The sequence below is a fragment of the Salvelinus namaycush genome, chromosome 10 (assembly GCF_016432855.1).
Source record: "Salvelinus namaycush isolate Seneca chromosome 10, SaNama_1.0, whole genome shotgun sequence".
Lineage (NCBI taxonomy): Eukaryota > Metazoa > Chordata > Actinopteri > Salmoniformes > Salmonidae > Salvelinus > Salvelinus namaycush.
The window spans coordinates 49,641,988-49,657,204 of NC_052316.1; the positions used below are offsets into that span (position 1 = coordinate 49,641,988).

The 15,217-nt window shown below is 51.4% G+C and overlaps 1 protein-coding gene across 1 annotated transcript in view; it reads right to left on the reverse strand.

Annotated features, from left to right (window-relative positions):
* The window catches only part of LOC120054383 (protein Shroom2-like), a 157,242-nt gene that overhangs the window by 76,911 nt on the left and 65,114 nt on the right, over positions 1 to 15,217 (reverse strand). Inside the window, exon 5 of the mRNA XM_039001795.1 lies at positions 11,745 to 14,304. Within this exon, the coding sequence (XP_038857723.1) occupies positions 11,745 to 14,304 (2,560 nt within the window). The remainder of the gene's footprint in view (positions 1 to 11,744; positions 14,305 to 15,217) is intronic.

The following is a 15,217-nucleotide window of genomic DNA, read 5'->3' on the forward strand; positions in this document are numbered from 1 at the left end:
CAATGAGAAAAGAGATCTGGGAAACCAGATTTCTAAGGGAACTTCTTGCAGTTCCTACCGCTTCCACTGGATGTCAACAGTCTTTAGAAATTGGTTGAGGTTATTCCTTTGTGTAATGAAGAAGTACGGCCATCTTGAAGGAGGGTCACTTGAAGTGTCCTGTTTGTTAGAAGCGCGGGACCAGAAAGCTAGCTACAGTTGGTTTTAATCCTGTATTGAACACAGATCATCCCGTCTTCAATTTTATTGATTATTTACGTAAGAAAATACCTAAAGTTGTTTAAAATTTGCAGTTTGTTGTGCGCCGTGTGAAACAGCATGGATTCGAACCAGGGACTGTAGTGACGCCTCTTACACTGAGATGCAGTGCCTTAGACCGCTGTGTCCATGTGTGTGTGTTAACTATTGTGAAACGTGACTACAAAATATCTCAAAGGTTACCTGTAACCTTTGCAAAAAAGCAAGCCAATGCCAGGAGAGACGGAGTCCCTCGTTGTCCTATCCTAGTATTGTTGTCTAGCTACATAGTATAGTCTACTGCAAATACTCCTGTTATTAGTTATGGCCAGCCAGGTATGTTCCAGAACACACACAACCTTATCAGCCTTACAAGCCATTTCATCTTACCCACCCCCATGTGCTCCTGAGTCCTTGTGCGCTGACCTTTTAGTTGGTTAATAAATAACCAGACCTGGAAACCTTGTCTTCAACCATCATTCCTGCAGTCTACAGATTAGAGGTCGACCCATTATGATTTTTCAACGCCGATACCGATATCGATTATTGGAGGGCCAAAAAAGCCGATACCGATTAAATCGGCCGTTTTTTTGTTTTTTTATTTGTAATAATGACAATTACAACAATACTGAATGAACACTTATTTTAACTTAATATAATACATCAATAAAATCAATTTAGCCTCAAATAAATAATGAAACATGTTCAATTTGGTTTAAATAATGCAAAAACAAAGTGTTGGAGAAGAAAGTAAAAGTGCAATATGTGCCATGTAAGAAAGCTAACGTTTAAGTTCCTTGCTCAGAACATGAGAACATATGAAAGCTGGTGGTTCCTTTTAACATGAGTCTTCAATATTCCCAGTTAAGAAGTTTTAGGTTGTAGTTATTATAGGAATTATAGGACTATTTCTCTCTATACGATTTGTATTTCATATACCTTTGACTATTGGATGTTCTTATAGGCACTTTAGTATTGCCAGTGTAACAGTATAGCTTCCGTCCCTCTCCTCGACCCTACCTGGGCTCGAACCAGGAACACATCGACAACAGCCACCCTCGAAGCAGCGTTACCCATGCAGAGCAAGGGGAACAACTACTCCAAGTCTCAGAGCGAGTGACGTTTGAAACGCTATTAGCGCGCGCTAACTAGCTAGCCATTTCACATCGGTTACACCAGCCTAATCTCGGGAGTTGATAGGCTTGAAGTCATAAACAGCGCAATGCTTGAAGCATTGCGAAGAGCTGCTGGCAAAACGCACGAAAGTTGGTGCTGTTTGAATGAATGCTTACGAGCCTGCTGCTGCCTACCATCGCTCAGTCAGACTGCTCTATCAAATCACTTAATTATAACATAATAACACACAGAAATACGAGCCTTTGGTCATTAATATGGTCAAATCCGGAAACTATCATCTCGAAAACAAAACATTTATTATTTCAGTGAAATACTGAACCGTTCCGTATTTTATCTAACGGGTGGCATCCATAAGTCTAAATATTCCTGTTACATTGCAAAACCTTCAATGTTATGTCATAATTACGTAAAATTCTGGCAAATTAGTTCGCAATGAGCCAGGCGGCCCAAACTGTTGCATATACCCTGACTCTGCGTGCAATGAACGCAAGAGAAGTGACACAATTTCACCTGGTTAATATTGCCTGCTAACCTGGATTTCTTTTAGCTAAATATGCAGGTTTAAAAATATATACTTCTGTGTATTGATTTTAAGAAAGGCATTGATGTTTATGGTTAGGTACACGTTGGAGCAACGACAGTCCTTTTTCGCGAATGCGCACCGCATCGATTATATGCAACGCAGGACACGCTAGATGAACTAGTAATATCATCAACCATGTGTAGTTATAACTAGTGATTATAATTGATTGATTGATTGTTTTTTATAATATAAGTTTAATGCTAGCTAGCAAATTACCGTGGCTTCTTACTGCATTCGCGTAATAGGCGGGCTCCTCGTGAGGCAGGTGGTTAGAGCGTTGGACTAGTTAACTGTAAGGTTGCAAGATTGAATCCCTGAGCTGACAAGGTGAAAATCTGTCGTTCTGCCCCTGAACAAGGCAGTTAACCCACCGTTCCGAGGCCGTCATTGAAAATAAGAATGTGTTCTTAACTGACTTGCCTAGTTAAATAAAGGTGTAAAAAAAAAATCTAATAATAATAATATCGATTTCCGATTGTTATGAAAACTTGAAATCGGCCCTAATTAATCGGCCATTCAGATTAATCGGTCGACCTCTACTACAGATGCACCATTGTGTCACTCCTCACCCTAGCCTAAGGGGTCACTCCTCACCCTAGCCTAAGGGGTCACTCCTCACCCTAGCCTAAGGCGTCACTCCTCAACCTAGCCTAAGGCGTCACTCCTCAACCTAGCCTAAGGCGTCACTCCTCAACCTAGCCTAAGGTCGTCACTCCTCAACCTAGCCTAAGGTCGTCACTCCTCAACCTAGCCTAAGGTCGTCACTCCTCAACCTAGCCTAAGGTCGTCACTCCTCAACCTAGCCTAAGGTCGTCACTCCTCAACCTAGCCTAAGGTCGTCACTCCTCAACCTAGCCTAAGACGTCACAACTCAACCTAGCCTAAGGTCGTCACTCCTCAACCTAGCCTAAGGTAGTCACTCCTGAACCTAGCCTAAGACGTCACAACTCAACCTAGCCTAAGGTCGTCACTCCTCAACCTAGCCTAAGGAGTCACTCCTCAACCTAGCCTAAGGTCGTCACTCCTCAACCTAGCCTAAGACGTCACAACTCAACCTAGCCTAAGGTCGTCACTCCTCAACCTAGCCTAAGGAGTCACTCCTCAACCTAGCCTAAGGTCGTCACTCCTCAACCTAGCCTAAGGTCGTCACTCCTCAACCTAGCCTAAGATGTCACTCCCCAACCTAGCCTAAGGAATCACTCCTCAACCTAGCCTAAGGTCGTCACTCCTCAACCTAGCCTAAGGTCGTCACTCCTCAACCTAGCCTAAGGTCGTCACTCCTCAACCTAGCCTAAGGTCGTCACTCCTCAACCTAGCCTAAGGTCGTCACTCCTCAACCTAGCCTAAGACGTCACTCCCCAACCTAGCCTAAGGAATCACTCCTCAACCTAGCCTAAGGTCGTCACTCCTCAACCTAGCCTAAGGAATCACTCCTCAACCTAGCCTAAGACGTCACTCCCCAACCTAGCCTAAGGTCGTCACTCCTCAACCTAGCCTAAGGTCGTCACTCCTCAACCTAGCCTAAGGTCGTCACTCCTCAACCTAGCCTAAGGTCGTCACTCCTCAACCTAGCCTAAGACGTCACTCCTCAACCTAGCCTAAGACGTCACTCCTCAACCTAGCCCAAGGGAGTCACTCCTCAACCTAGCCTAAGGAGTCACTCCTCAACCTAGCCTAAGGTCGTCACTCCTCAACCTAGCCTAAGGTCGTCACTCCTCAACCTAGCCTAAGGTCGTCACTCCTCAACCTAGCCTAAGGTCGTCACTCCTCAACCTAGCCTAAGGTCGTCACTCCTCAACCTAGCCTAAGGTCGTCACTCCTCAACCTAGCCTAAGGTAGTCACTCCTCAACCTAGCCTAAGACGTCACAACTCAACCTAGCCTAAGACGTCACTCCTCAACCTAGCCTAAGGTCGTCACTCCTCAACCTAGCCTAAGGTCGTCACTCCTCAACCTAGCCTAAGGTCGTCACTCCTCAACCTAGCCTAAGGTCGTCACTCCTCAACCTAGCCTAAGGTCGTCACTCCTCAACCTAGCCTAAGACGTCACAACTCAACCTAGCCTAAGACGTCACAACTCAACCTAGCCTAAGGGAGTCACTCCTCAACCTAGCTTAAGACGTCACTCCCCAACCTAGCCTAAGGAATCACTCCTCAACCTAGCCTAAGGAATCACTCCTCAACCTAGCCTAAGGTCGTCACTCCTCAACCTAGCCTAAGGAATCACTCCTTAACCTAGCCTAAGGAATCACTCCTCAACCTAGCCTAAGGAATCACTCCCCAACCTAGCCTAAGACGTCACTCCTCAACCTAGCCTAAGACGTCACTCCTCAACCTAGCCTAAGGTCGTCACTCCTCAACCTAGCCTAAGGTCGTCACTCCTCAACCTAGCCTAAGGTCGTCACTCCTCAACCTAGCCTAAGGTCGTCACTCCTCAACCTAGCCTAAGGTCGTCACTCCTCAACCTAGCCAAAGGTCGTCACTCCTCAACCTAGCCAAAGGTCGTCACTCCTCAACCTAGCCAAAGGTCGTCACTCCTCAACCTAGCCAAAGGTCGTCACTCCTCAACCTAGCCAAAGGTCGTCACTCCTCAACCTAGCCAAAGGTCGTCACTCCTCAACCTAGCCAAAGGTCGTCACTCCTCAACCTAGCCAAAGGTCGTCACTCCTCAACCTAGCCAAAGGTCGTCACTCCTCAACCTAGCCAAAGGTCGTCACTCCTCAACCTAGCCAAAGGTCGTCACTCCTCAACCTAGCCAAAGGTCGTCACTCCTCAACCTAGCCAAAGGTCGTCACTCCTCAACCTAGCCAAAGGTCGTCACTCCTCAACCTAGCCAAAGGTCGTCACTCCTCAACCTAGCCAAAGGTCGTCACTCCTCAACCTAGCCAAAGGTCGTCACTCCTCAACCTAGCCAAAGGTCGTCACTCCTCAACCTAGCCAAAGGTCGTCACTCCTCAACCTAGCCAAAGGTCGTCACTCCTCAACCTAGCCAAAGGTCGTCACTCCTCAACCTAGCCAAAGGTCGTCACTCCTCAACCTAGCCAAAGGTCGTCACTCCTCAACCTAGCCAAAGGTCGTCACTCCTCAACCTAGCCAAAGGTCGTCACTCCTCAACCTAGCCAAAGGTCGTCACTCCTCAACCTAGCCAAAGGTCGTCACTCCTCAACCTAGCCAAAGGTCGTCACTCCTCAACCTAGCCAAAGGTCGTCACTCCTCAACCTAGCCAAAGGTCGTCACTCCTCAACCTAGCCAAAGGTCGTCACTCCTCAACCTAGCCAAAGGTCGTCACTCCTCAACCTAGCCAAAGGTCGTCACTCCTCAACCTAGCCAAAGGTCGTCACTCCTCAACCTAGCCAAAGGTCGTCACTCCTCAACCTAGCCAAAGGTCGTCACTCCTCAACCTAGCCAAAGGTCGTCACTCCTCAACCTAGCCAAAGGTCGTCACTCCTCAACCTAGCCAAAGGTCGTCACTCCTCAACCTAGCCTAAGGTCGTCACTCCTCAACCTAGCCTAAGGTCGTCACTCCTCAACCTAGCCTAAGGTCGTCACTCCTCAACCTAGCCTAAGGTCGTCACTCCTCAACCTAGCCTAAGGTCGTCACTCCTCAACCTAGCCTAAGGTCGTCACTCCTCAACCTAGCCTAAGGTCGTCACTCCTCAACCTAGCCTAAGGTCGTCACTCCTCAACCTAGCCTAAGGTCGTCACTCCTCAACCTAGCCTAAGGTCGTCACTCCTCAACCTAGCCTAAGGTCGTCACTCCTCAACCTAGCCTAAGGTCGTCACTCCTCAACCTAGCCTAAGGAATCACTCCCCAACCTAGCCTAAGACGTCACTCCTCAACCTAGCCTAAGACGCCACTCCTCAACCTAGCCTAAGACGTCACTCCTCAACCTAGCCTAAGGTCGTCACTCCTCAACCTAGCCTAAGACGTCACTCCTCAACCTAGCCTAAGGTCGTCACTCCTCAACCTAGCCTAAGGTCGTCACTCCTCAACCTAGCCTAAGGTCGTCACTCCTCAACCTAGCCAAAGGTCGTCACTCCTCAACCTAGCCAAAGGTCGTCACTCCTCAACCTAGCCAAAGGTCGTCACTCCTCAACCTAGCCTAAGGTCGTCACTCCTCAACCTAGCCTAAGGTCGTCACTCCTCAACCTAGCCTAAGGTCGTCACTCCTCAACCTAGCCTAAGGTCGTCACTCCTCAACCTAGCCTAAGGTCGTCACTCCTCAACCTAGCCTAAGGTCGTCACTCCTCAACCTAGCCTAAGGTCGTCACTCCTCAACCTAGCCTAAGGTCGTCACTCCTCAACCTAGCCTAAGGTCGTCACTCCTCAACCTAGCCTAAGGTCGTCACTCCTCAACCTAGCCTAAGGTCGTCACTCCTCAACCTAGCCTAAGGTCGTCACTCCTCAACCTAGCCTAAGGTCGTCACTCCTCAACCTAGCCTAAGGTAGTCACTCCTGAACCTAGCCTAAGACGTCACAACTCAACCTAGCCTAAGACGTCACAACTCAACCTAGCCTAAGGGAGTCACTCCTCAACCTAGCCTAAGGAGTCACTCCTCAACCTAGCCTAAGGTCGTCACTCCTCAACCTAGCCTAAGGAATCACTCCTCAACCTAGCCTAAGGTCGTCACTCCTCAACCTAGCCTAAGGAATCACTCCCCAACCTAGCCTAAGGAATCACTCCCCAACCTAGCCTAAGACGTCACTCCTCAACCTAGCCTAAGGTCGTCACTCCTCAACCTAGCCTAAGGTCGTCACTCCTCAACCTAGCCTAAGGTCGTCACTCCTCAACCTAGCCTAAGGTCGTCACTCCTCAACCTAGCCTAAGGTCGTCACTCCTCAACCTAGCCTAAGGTCGTCACTCCTCAACCTAGCCTAAGGTCGTCACTCCTCAACCTAGCCTAAGGTCGTCACTCCTCAACCTAGCCTAAGGAATCACTCCTCAACCTAGCCTAAGGTCGTCACTCCTCAACCTAGCCTAAGGTCGTCACTCCTCAACCTAGCCTAAGGTCGTCACTCCTCAACCTAGCCTAAGGTCGTCACTCCTCAACCTAGCCTAAGGTCGTCACTCCTCAACCTAGCCTAAGGTCGTCACTCCTCAACCTAGCCTAAGGTCGTCACTCCTCAACCTAGCCTAAGGTCGTCACTCCTCAACCTAGCCTAAGGTCGTCACTCCTCAACCTAGCCTAAGGTCGTCACTCCTCAACCTAGCCTAAGGTCGTCACTCCTCAACCTAGCCTAAGGTCGTCACTCCTCAACCTAGCCTAAGGAATCACTCCTCAACCTAGCCTAAGACGTCACTCCTCAACCTAGCCTAAGGTCGTCACTCCTCAACCTAGCCTAAGGAATCACTCCCCAACCTAGCCTAAGACGTCACTCCTCAACCTAGCCTAAGACGTCACTCCTCAACCTAGCCTAAGACGTCACTCCTCAACCTAGCCTAAGGTCGTCACTCCTCAACCTAGCCTAAGACGTCACTCCTCAACCTAGCCTAAGGTCGTCACTCCTCAACCTAGCCTAAGGTCGTCACTCCTCAACCTAGCCTAAGGTCGTCACTCCTCAACCTAGCCTAAGGTCGTCACTCCTCAACCTAGCCTAAGGTCGTCACTCCTCAACCTAGCCTAAGGTCGTCACTCCTCAACCTAGCCTAAGGCCGTCACTCCTCAACCTAGCCTAAGGCCGTCACTCCTCAACCTAGCCTAAGGCCGTCACTCCTCAACCTAGCCTAAGGCCGTCACTCCTCAACCTAGCCTAAGGCCGTCACTCCTCAACCTAGCCTAAGGCCGTCACTCCTCAACCTAGCCTAAGGCCGTCACTCCTCAACCTAGCCTAAGGCCGTCACTCCTCAACCTAGCCTAAGGCCGTCACTCCTCAACCTAGCCTAAGGTCGTCACTCCTCAACCTAGCCTAAGGTCGTCACTCCTCAACCTAGCCTAAGGTCGTCACTCCTCAACCTAGCCAAAGGTCGTCACTCCTCAACCTAGCCAAAGGTCGTCACTCCTCAACCTAGCCAAAGGTCGTCACTCCTCAACCTAGCCAAAGGTCGTCACTCCTCAACCTAGCCAAAGGTCGTCACTCCTCAACCTAGCCAAAGGTCGTCACTCCTCAACCTAGCCAAAGGTCGTCACTCCTCAACCTAGCCAAAGGTCGTCACTCCTCAACCTAGCCAAAGGTCGTCACTCCTCAACCTAGCCAAAGGTCGTCACTCCTCAACCTAGCCAAAGGTCGTCACTCCTCAACCTAGCCTAAGGTCGTCACTCCTCAACCTAGCCTAAGGTCGTCACTCCTCAACCTAGCCTAAGGTCGTCACTCCTCAACCTAGCCTAAGGTCGTCACTCCTCAACCTAGCCTAAGGTCGTCACTCCTCAACCTAGCCTAAGGTCGTCACTCCTCAACCTAGCCTAAGGTCGTCACTCCTCAACCTAGCCTAAGGTCGTCACTCCTCAACCTAGCCTAAGGTCGTCACTCCTCAACCTAGCCTAAGGTCGTCACTCCTCAACCTAGCCTAAGGTCGTCACTCCTCAACCTAGCCTAAGGTCGTCACTCCTCAACCTAGCCTAAGGTCGTCACTCCTCAACCTAGCCTAAGGAATCACTCCCCAACCTAGCCTAAGACGTCACTCCTCAACCTAGCCTAAGACGTCACTCCTCAACCTAGCCTAAGGTCGTCACTCCTCAACCTAGCCTAAGACGTCACTCCTCAACCTAGCCTAAGGTCGTCACTCCTCAACCTAGCCTAAGGTCGTCACTCCTCAACCTAGCCTAAGGTCGTCACTCCTCAACCTAGCCTAAGGTCGTCACTCCTCAACCTAGCCTAAGGAATCACTCCCCAACCTAGCCTAAGGAATCACTCCCCAACCTAGCCTAAGACGTCACTCCTCAACCTAGCCTAAGGTCGTCACTCCTCAACCTAGCCTAAGACGTCACTCCTCAACCTAGCCTAAGGTCGTCACTCCTCAACCTAGCCTAAGGTCGTCACTCCTCAACCTAGCCTAAGGTCGTCACTCCTCAACCTAGCCTAAGGTCGTCACTCCTCAACCTAGCCAAAGGTCGTCACTCCTCAACCTAGCCAAAGGTCGTCACTCCTCAACCTAGCCAAAGGTCGTCACTCCTCAACCTAGCCAAAGGTCGTCACTCCTCAACCTAGCCAAAGGTCGTCACTCCTCAACCTAGCCAAAGGTCGTCACTCCTCAACCTAGCCTAAGGTCGTCACTCCTCAACCTAGCCTAAGGTCGTCACTCCTCAACCTAGCCTAAGGTCGTCACTCCTCAACCTAGCCTAAGGTCGTCACTCCTCAACCTAGCCTAAGGTCGTCACTCCTCAACCTAGCCTAAGGTCGTCACTCCTCAACCTAGCCTAAGGTCGTCACTCCTCAACCTAGCCTAAGGTCGTCACTCCTCAACCTAGCCTAAGGTCGTCACTCCTCAACCTAGCCTAAGGTCGTCACTCCTCAACCTAGCCAAAGGTCGTCACTCCTCAACCTAGCCAAAGGTCGTCACTCCTCAACCTAGCCAAAGGTCGTCACTCCTCAACCTAGCCAAAGGTCGTCACTCCTCAACCTAGCCAAAGGTCGTCACTCCTCAACCTAGCCAAAGGTCGTCACTCCTCAACCTAGCCAAAGGTCGTCACTCCTCAACCTAGCCAAAGGTCGTCACTCCTCAACCTAGCCTAAGGTCGTCACTCCTCAACCTAGCCTAAGGTCGTCACTCCTCAACCTAGCCTAAGGTCGTCACTCCTCAACCTAGCCTAAGGTCGTCACTCCTCAACCTAGCCTAAGGTCGTCACTCCTCAACCTAGCCTAAGGTCGTCACTCCTCAACCTAGCCTAAGGTCGTCACTCCTCAACCTAGCCTAAGGTCGTCACTCCTCAACCTAGCCTAAGGTCGTCACTCCTCAACCTAGCCTAAGGTCGTCACTCCTCAACCTAGCCTAAGGTCGTCACTCCTCAACCTAGCCTAAGGTCGTCACTCCTCAACCTAGCCTAAGGTCGTCACTCCTCAACCTAGCCTAAGGAATCACTCCTCAACCTAGCCTAAGACGTCACTCCTCAACCTAGCCTAAGGTCGCCACTCCTCAACCTAGCCTAAGACGTCACTCCTCAACCTAGCCTAAGACGTCACTCCTCAACCTAGCCTAAGACGTCACTCCTCAACCTAGCCTAAGACGTCACTCCTCAACCTAGCCTAAGGTCGTCACTCCTCAACCTAGCCTAAGACGTCACTCCTCAACCTAGCCTAAGGTCGTCACTCCTCAACCTAGCCTAAGGTCGTCACTCCTCAACCTAGCCTAAGGTCGTCACTCCTCAACCTAGCCTAAGGTCGTCACTCCTCAACCTAGCCTAAGGTCGTCACTCCTCAACCTAGCCTAAGGTCGTCACTCCTCAACCTAGCCTAAGGTCGTCACTCCTCAACCTAGCCTAAGGTCGTCACTCCTCAACCTAGCCTAAGGTCGTCACTCCTCAACCTAGCCTAAGGTCGTCACTCCTCAACCTAGCCTAAGGCCGTCACTCCTCAACCTAGCCTAAGGCCGTCACTCCTCAACCTAGCCTAAGGCCGTCACTCCTCAACCTAGCCTAAGGCCGTCACTCCTCAACCTAGCCTAAGGCCGTCACTCCTCAACCTAGCCTAAGGCCGTCACTCCTCAACCTAGCCTAAGGTCGTCACTCCTCAACCTAGCCTAAGGTCGTCACTCCTCAACCTAGCCAAAGGTCGTCACTCCTCAACCTAGCCAAAGGTCGTCACTCCTCAACCTAGCCAAAGGTCGTCACTCCTCAACCTAGCCAAAGGTCGTCACTCCTCAACCTAGCCAAAGGTCGTCACTCCTCAACCTAGCCAAAGGTCGTCACTCCTCAACCTAGCCAAAGGTCGTCACTCCTCAACCTAGCCAAAGGTCGTCACTCCTCAACCTAGCCAAAGGTCGTCACTCCTCAACCTAGCCAAAGGTCGTCACTCCTGAACCTAACCAAAGGTCGTCACTCCTCAACCTAGCCTAAGGTCGTCACTCCTCAACCTAGCCTAAGGTCGTCACTCCTCAACCTAGCCTAAGGTCGTCACTCCTCAACCTAGCCTAAGGTCGTCACTCCTCAACCTAGCCTAAGGTCGTCACTCCTCAACCTAGCCTAAGGTCGTCACTCCTCAACCTAGCCTAAGGTCGTCACTCCTCAACCTAGCCTAAGGTCGTCACTCCTCAACCTAGCCTAAGGCCGTCACTCCTCAACCTAGCCTAAGGTCGTCACTCCTCAACCTAGCCTAAGGTCGTCACTCCTCAACCTAGCCTAAGGTCGTCACTCCTCAACCTAGCCTAAGACGTCACTCCTCAACCTAGCCTAAGATGGTCCATCCTCGTCCTTTTCTTTACACGTTCCAAATGTTTTTTAACAGTGCGAATCAGTGCGAGTTCTGCTCAGCTCAAGGTGAAGAGTGGAAAAATGGAAGGAATGAATCCGAGCCTCAGCATTATCACCTGTGGAAGGCAGAGCTTCCAGCGAGGCATGTTTTTTATTGGCCTTGTCAGGCGTGATCGTAAGTTCTTCAGTGGAGCAGAGAGCTACTCCCCATAGAGATGCTGTACTGAGAGTAAAGTCATAACACGCAGGAACATTTGAACCAACAATGAGTTTGACAGTGACTCAGTTTCGAGACCTACGGGCCCTTGAGGTGCACTACAACAAGGATAGGATGCCAGTATCTCACCTTGTCATAGAAGTCAGCGGAGGGTGAGGATAGGATGCCAGTATCTCACCTTGTCATAGAAGTCAGCGGAGGGTGAGGATAGGATGCCAGTATCTCACCTTGTCATAGAAGTCAGCGGAGGGTGAGGACCTCTCGTGGACTGGGGCTGGTTTGGTCCTGCCATCTCCTCCAGGATCCAGGATGTTATCAGCAGAGTGGGAGCGTCCTGAGCCTCTGGTCTCAGCTGCTTTCCTCTGGGTGTTCCAGGTGGTCTCGTACTCAGCAAAGGTCCCCAGTCTCTGTAGCTCCAGTCTCTGCTGTCTGTGGTCCTGTCCCTGACACTCTCTCTGTGCCTTCCTGCCGCTGGACATGTCACAATCACCCCTGGCTATCTCTTTGCCCTCTCCCCAGTCCTCTACAGGGCCTGGCAGGGCAGTTTTAGGGAGGGGTCTGGTGAAGGCAGGTCTGGCGGTGGAGCGTCGGTTCAGCAAGGCGCCTGCAGCCTCAGGGGGGGTCAGCTCCTCCTCCACCCCCACCTCATTGATTTTGTCTGGCTCAGAGAAACACCGGACCTTCTTCTCCGTGGTGAAACGCTTCCTGCTTCCGATACGGGTCACCTGACTCTGGGCAGAGCCAGACCTGGCTGGGAGGCCCTCAGAGAGGCTGGACAGGGGGTTAGAGTTGTCGCTCCTCCCCAGACCAGAGGAGGAGTAGTCCGGCGGGGACCCTGCCTCCGCCCCAGGGTGCTCCAGAAGAACAGGCTCCAGGTCTCTCCTTCTAAAGGAGGTGGCCTTCAGCACACGGGCCTGCGCCTCCTTCAGATGATCCTTATAGGTGGAGGTGAAGGAGCCATCTGAAGAAGAGGTGGTGTCTTTGGGCCTCCAGACCTCTGGCACCTCATGGTCCTCCTCCGCCTCACAGGGTCCACTCAGGGAGGCAGCGCTCTTACTCTTCTGCAGCTGGGCTCGTCTCATCTGGATCTCATTCCTCAGGGTGGTGGCGTACCGGTCGGTCCTGGTGCACTGGTTACTGGAGAGATCTACAGTCTCCCCACTGGAACCCCCTGACCCCAGGGGAGTGAGTGACTTCTTATCTCCTCCACCCTGTACGATGCTCACTGCACTCCTCCTTTCACCGCCACCCTCCACACCCTCCTCTCTGCCCCCTCCACCACTCCTTTCGTCAGTCTTGACCAGCAGGGCCTGGGTGACCGGTTGACCAGGCTGTCTGGCCGTCACACAGTAGTACCGGCTGTCTTCAGTGCTGTCTGGGGTCTGGCTGTAGAGCTGGGTGTTCTGTGCATTTTCGTTGGTGGGGAGCTCCTGCATGCTGCTGTAGCAGCCGCTGACGTTCTGCTGTTTGGGGACAGACCAAGTCCTGGGGTGGGAGTAGAGAGAGCTCTCATTACTGTACTGTCTCTGGTGGCAGGGCAGGTAGGTAGGGTGGGGCTGGCCCAGCCTGACATCACTACTGGATAGAGAGCACAGCTCGTTACAGTTCACCTGGTTCTGATGACAGTTCTTTGGTGAAATGTAAGGAGGGACCATGTTGTTCTTGGAGGGTAGGTTGTGATGGCTACGCCGAGAGTCATTGGCACATTGTGAGTTATCAGAGTCCATTCCTTTGTCCAGTCCTTTACCATGGGCATTGGGCTGGGTGTGAGCACCGGGTCCCTCTGGACAGGCTATAACCAGAACCTTCTCATGGGACTTCGTAGCAGCGAAACTGTCACTGCGTACGGGCGGTGGGGGAGGAGAGGGATCGGAGGTCTTCTTCTTGTCAGGAACGTGCCAGACGGGACCGCAGCTAGGCCTAGCAGAGCTGGAGGAGTGGGAAGAACCTGGCCCTGACTGCTCCTCTGTCCTGGGGCTGTCCCGGTCCATGCTGGCCCCAAGTCCCACAGCCAGCTGCAGGTACCCTGGTCTCTCATCCTGCCTGACCCCCTCACTACTCAGGCTGTGTCTGCCGTTACTGGGACGCCCCCCTGATTCCCACTGGCTCACCTCATACAGCATGTTCTCTATGGAGGCAGCATTGCTCTTAGGGAGGGTGTAGTCTGGTGCCTTAGGGAGGGTGTAGTCTGGTGCCTTAGGGAGGGTGTAGTCTGGTGCCTTAGGGAGGGTGTAGTCTGGTGCCTTAGGGAGGGTGTAGTCTGGTGCCTTAGGGAGGGTGTAGTCTGGTGCCTTAGGGAGGGTGTAGTCTGGTGCCTTAGGGAGGGTGTAGTCTGGTGCCTTAGGGAGGGTGTAGTCTGGTGCCTTAGGGAGGGTGTAGTCTGGTGCCTTAGGGAGGGTGTAGTCTGGTGCCTTAGGGAGGGTGTAGTCTGGTGCCTTAGGGAGGGTGTAGTCTGGTGCCTTAGGGAGGGTGTAGTCTGGTGTCTTAGGGAGGGTGTAGTCTGGTGTCTTAGGGAGGGTGTAGTCTGGTGTCTTGGAGAGGGTGTAGTCTGGGGTACCAGAGTTGGTGGAAAAGGAGCTGTATGCCGAGTCCCTCTTGCCCCCTCCCGGGAGCTCCGTGCTGGTGTTGGACTTGACCGGGGAGAGGCATCCTGGGGACAGGTGTCCAGGGGGGTAGGAGACGTCTAGACTGTCCATGCTGCCCAGAGAGCTGAACTGGTCTGACACTCGCCGTAGGTTAGTCTGGTTCTGGTCCCAGCCGGACGAGGAGAGGTTGGTAGAGGAGGAGCTGGGGAAGACAGAGGTGGGAGGAGGGCTGTTTGAGATAGACAATAGCATTATGTAAGACATTAGCATTATGTAAGACATTAGCATTATGTAAGACAATAGCATTATGTAGGACAATAGCATTATGTAGGACAATGCATTATCTAACACAGTACTTGGGAGGACATGCTAGTAGAGGCCCATTGTCCTACATAATGCATTGTCTAACACAGTACTTGGGAGGACATGCTAGTAGAGGCCCATTGTCCTACATAATGCTATTGTCTAACACAGTACTTGGGAGGACATGCTAGTAGAGGCCCATTGTCCTACATAATGCTATTGTCTAACACAGTACTTGTGAGGACATGCTAGTAGAGGCCCATTGTCCTACATAATGCTATTGTCTAACACAGTACTTGTGGGGACATGCTAGTAGAGGCCCATTGTCCTACATAATGCTATTATCTAACACAGTACTTGGGAGGACATGCTAGTAGAGGCCCATTGTCCTACATAATGCTATTGTCTAACACAGTACTTGTGAGGACATGCTAGTAGAGGCCCATTGTCCTACATAATGCTATTGTCTAACACAGTACTTGGGAGGACATGCTAGTAGAGGCCCATTGTCCTACATAATGCTATTATCTAACACAGTACTTGGGAGGACATGCTAGTAGAGGCCCATTGTCCTACATAATGCTATTATCTAACACAGTACTTGGGAGGACATGCTAGTAGAGGCCCATTGTCCTACATAATGCTATTGTCTAACACAGTACTTGGGAGGACATGCTAGTAGAGGCCCATTGTCCTACATAATGCTATTGTCTAACACAGTACTTGTGAGGACATGCTAGTAGAGGCCCATTGTCCTACATAATGCTATTGTCTAACACAGTACTTGTGGGGACATGCTAGTAGAGGCCCAT